The 3,558-nt window shown below is 35.4% G+C and overlaps 1 protein-coding gene across 3 annotated transcripts in view; it reads right to left on the bottom strand.

Moving 5' to 3' along the window:
* The window catches only part of LOC107086852 (ETS-related transcription factor Elf-1-like), a 31,086-nt gene that overhangs the window by 3,482 nt on the left and 24,046 nt on the right, over positions 1–3,558 (bottom strand). For all 3 annotated transcript variants that reach the window (XM_015378074.1, XM_015378075.1, XM_015378076.1), the window contains one exon: positions 1,444–1,639. In XM_015378074.1, the coding sequence (XP_015233560.1) occupies positions 1,444–1,639 (196 nt within the window). The remainder of the gene's footprint in view (positions 1–1,443; positions 1,640–3,558) is intronic.

Here is a 3,558-nt window from a genome sequence, read left to right as displayed (position 1 = left end):
TACCTCGTTAGTTACCGTCAACTCTATTTAGACAGCTACGGCACTCAAAAAGGGCTAAAGAGTTTTTATGAATGTAATGTATTCAGATTGAGCCACACGTTTGTTTTGCTTGTCCTTCTTTTTGTAGTAAACAGTTTATTACCCTAGCATTATCGCTCCGCACCTTCCAGAGCCTGTTCTGAAAACTGTACATCCCTGGAATAGGGTTTAACAAAGCCATTGGTGTCCAAAGTGTGGAGAGGTGTCCCCTCGGAGTGACAGAGTTTAATTTCGAGGCACCCAGTAGTAATTAACTTACTAGATTACTTATTTTTAGAGGTAAATAAAAAAAAGGGAAAAAAAGTACCAATAGAAATATTGAATTCTGTAAAAGAGTAAAAAAGGCAATTGCTTTTAAAATGGTTACACTTTAAAGGCAGGTGGTTTTGTGATTTAAATGAAATTGTAGTTTATTTTAAAACTACATTTACTTTTTCGCAGAAACTGTAAATTGTGGGGGTAAAGTAAAAAAAAAAAAAAAATGCACAAAGGATTTGAAACTGCAAAGTGAAAAAGTAAAGGGAAATCTCCATTAAGAAAAAGATTTTCAAAATAAATGTTTAAAATTGCAGTATTTAATGAAGGGATTAATAAATACAATGTAAACTTCCTCTTTAATTAAATTTAAAATGCCCCATTAGAAAACACCTTTCATATTGGATTTTTAATTGTATGATTTGAATGTCACATTTAAAATGGCTGTTTTTATTTTTCAGGGCTTCTCTTTGTCCTTCATTAAAACATAATGAAAAATCAACGGGATCTGAATGGCCACTGTCCATAGAAAAAAAGTGTATAGCCCTCAACTTTCCACTGTAGCCTATATGCTGCCTCCCCACTGTGAAACATGGAGTTGGTAGCATCATGATGCTGTCAAAACTAATATAATAAGATTAAATAATGATAATCGGGTTGCACTGAAATAATTTAGATCCAAGCATATTTATGTGGAAGACTGACCCAATCAAAATCCTGATTCAATTGAAGGTTCAATTAAAAATTCAACTGAAGTAGTAGAATTATAAAAGTTCTGTTTATTAACAATTCAGACAAAGTCAAACTTAACTTCAGCTTTGAAGAAAGATTGGCGTAACTTTTAGTCTCTACGCTGTTGATGAATACCCAACAAGATATGCAGCTGCACATTTATGTACAAATTTTTCATGGTTTTTCATTTTATGGGTAGATTTTGAGTCAAAGATTCAGAATGATAAACATGTTTACAAGACCCTGTAAAATCACATTATCAGCTCAAAAAAAAAACACAACATCTAGCATAAAGAAACATACAGAGCGTAGGGATTTCAGAGTAAATGCTTATTGCAAACACTCAGGCTCTTCAGATGCACCAAAAACAGAACCGAGGTCTACAGCTCAGAGGAAACCTTTCTAAAGCAGCCATACCTGAGCGCTCTTCCCATGGTCTCATAATTCATGTCTGGTTTATTCTTGTGTTTGCCCCACAGCCTGGCCACTGCTTTGGAGTTGACCAGCTTGAAGATGCCCGCCTGCGGATCGGTCCATTTGATGTAACGAGGACAGACCTGTCTGTCCTGCAGCAGCTCCATCAGAAACTGCCACAGGTAGAGGGTGTTCCCTCCTGAAGGAAGACAACAGAAAACATCACAATCAAGAAAGAGACAAAGAAACAACCCGAGGAGCAAGAACTTTGGTGAGAAGCAGGAAGGGAAGCTATGTGCTGCTATAAAGTTGCTTTATGAACAACTAACTCCTTGATACCTAATGAGGCAAAATCTGTCTATCAGCATCAAAGTGAAAATAGATTTTATTCAGGGTGGAATAGAACAGACTGCTGCTCTTTTTAATCCCTATGTAAAAAAAAAAAGAAAATCATAAAGGCTGCAAATCGTTTTCTTTTCAATTAAAAATGATGAGCTACATCGAGTTGATACATCTCCCCTGATACTAATAAAAGGTATTGAGCTTCATGGTTTTAAAGGACCACAGAGTCTAAAGCTAATACAGGACAAAATGAAGCACATTTTGGTCACCTCATACCGTCTCTCAGCCAAGCTGGTTAAATGACTCCAGTAAAATATAACAAGGAATCTATAAACACGGCGTGCATCAAGGTCAGTTAGAGACCATCCAACTGACCGCATTACTGATACGTGCTACATGAAATCGAAAACAAATATTGCACCTGAGCCTTTCTTGGAAATGTAAATATTATACAAGATTTTATGTAAAATATAAACACTGTGAAGAATACAGAATTAAATTAGGTGAAGCTAAAATATTTTCACTTGAGGAGTTCTGGATAGAGAGCAAAGTGACAGACAAAACCTTTTCTTTTTTTTATCTTAAATGCAAGATATATATTATTTTAGAATGTTGGTATATTTATAGCTCTAGTCAGTCGGCCTGTCAGCTAAAGGCATGTTTTAGAGTCTCTATACTAAAGTTAACGATTAATCGATCATTAAATTAGTTGATGATCATTTCAATAATCGATTAATCATAATTAATCCGATTATTGTTTTAGCCCTAAAAAAGTAATTCAGAAAGCGCTGCTTTTTAAATTTGCGGGATAGCAGCTCTACAGAACTGGATCTGGAGTTCCCTGATCTAAAGCATGCGTCAGTAAGACAGCTGTAAAGAAATGTTTCAGTGTGGAGAAAGCATTTCCAAGGTCATTTCTGTGACACAGCATTTGGTTGAAAGGTCGGGAAAAAATGTTTTTTCTCCAGAGGTTTGTTTTGCCTCCTAGATGACCAAAGGCAAACTGCAAATAGTGCTTCTTTTAAAAAATTATTCCCTTCAGCCAGTCCCCTATAAGGCCAGAGAGTCAATGACTGACGTTCCTGCCAGCAGACTGCTGCACCTCCTCCAAAGTAACCATAGCCATGGACTTCTACAATTAATGCTCTCCCTTTTTAACTGTTAAACAAATACAAAAAGCACGAAAAAGTTTTCTTCTGCTTCATGATTTAACATCGGAATAAAAAAGTCAATTATTTTAATGTTTGGTATGGATTACAAACATAAAATCCTATTTATGACGTGGTAAAATTTTAAAACCTATAAAAAACTGATTGAAGACATTTTTATACCAATTAAGACCTTAGTTTTGTTTTGAATAATCTAATGCATTTTAAGAATCCCGGGAACCCTGCATACAGCACCATGTTATTTTTAGAGATGCACCGATCCAATACCTGGATCAGATATCGGCTCCAACAATAACCGATTAGCTGGATCGCATATCAGAAATTTGATATCAGATATCCAATCCAATGCATTGGCTGCTTATTTGTCAGTAATAATAAAAAGTACATTTATATCCTTGTAAATTTGTTACCTGTTTTTAACAGTTTATATCAAGGCTGAAGCCTTAACTCAGATGGCAAGATATATGGTTTATTCAATCAGTTGAATCGGATCTGTATCGGATAGCAGCCGATACGCACAACCCAGATATCGGTATCGGATGGAATAAATTGGATCACCAGTTATTTAAGGTTTATTTTACATTTTATTCAGCTTTTTTTCTTTGAG

This window comes from Cyprinodon variegatus, unplaced genomic scaffold (genome assembly GCF_000732505.1).
Source record: "Cyprinodon variegatus isolate N-32 unplaced genomic scaffold, C_variegatus-1.0 Scaffold163, whole genome shotgun sequence".
Classification (NCBI taxonomy): Eukaryota; Metazoa; Chordata; class Actinopteri; order Cyprinodontiformes; family Cyprinodontidae; genus Cyprinodon; species Cyprinodon variegatus.
This window is presented reverse-complemented; position numbering and strand designations above follow the sequence as displayed.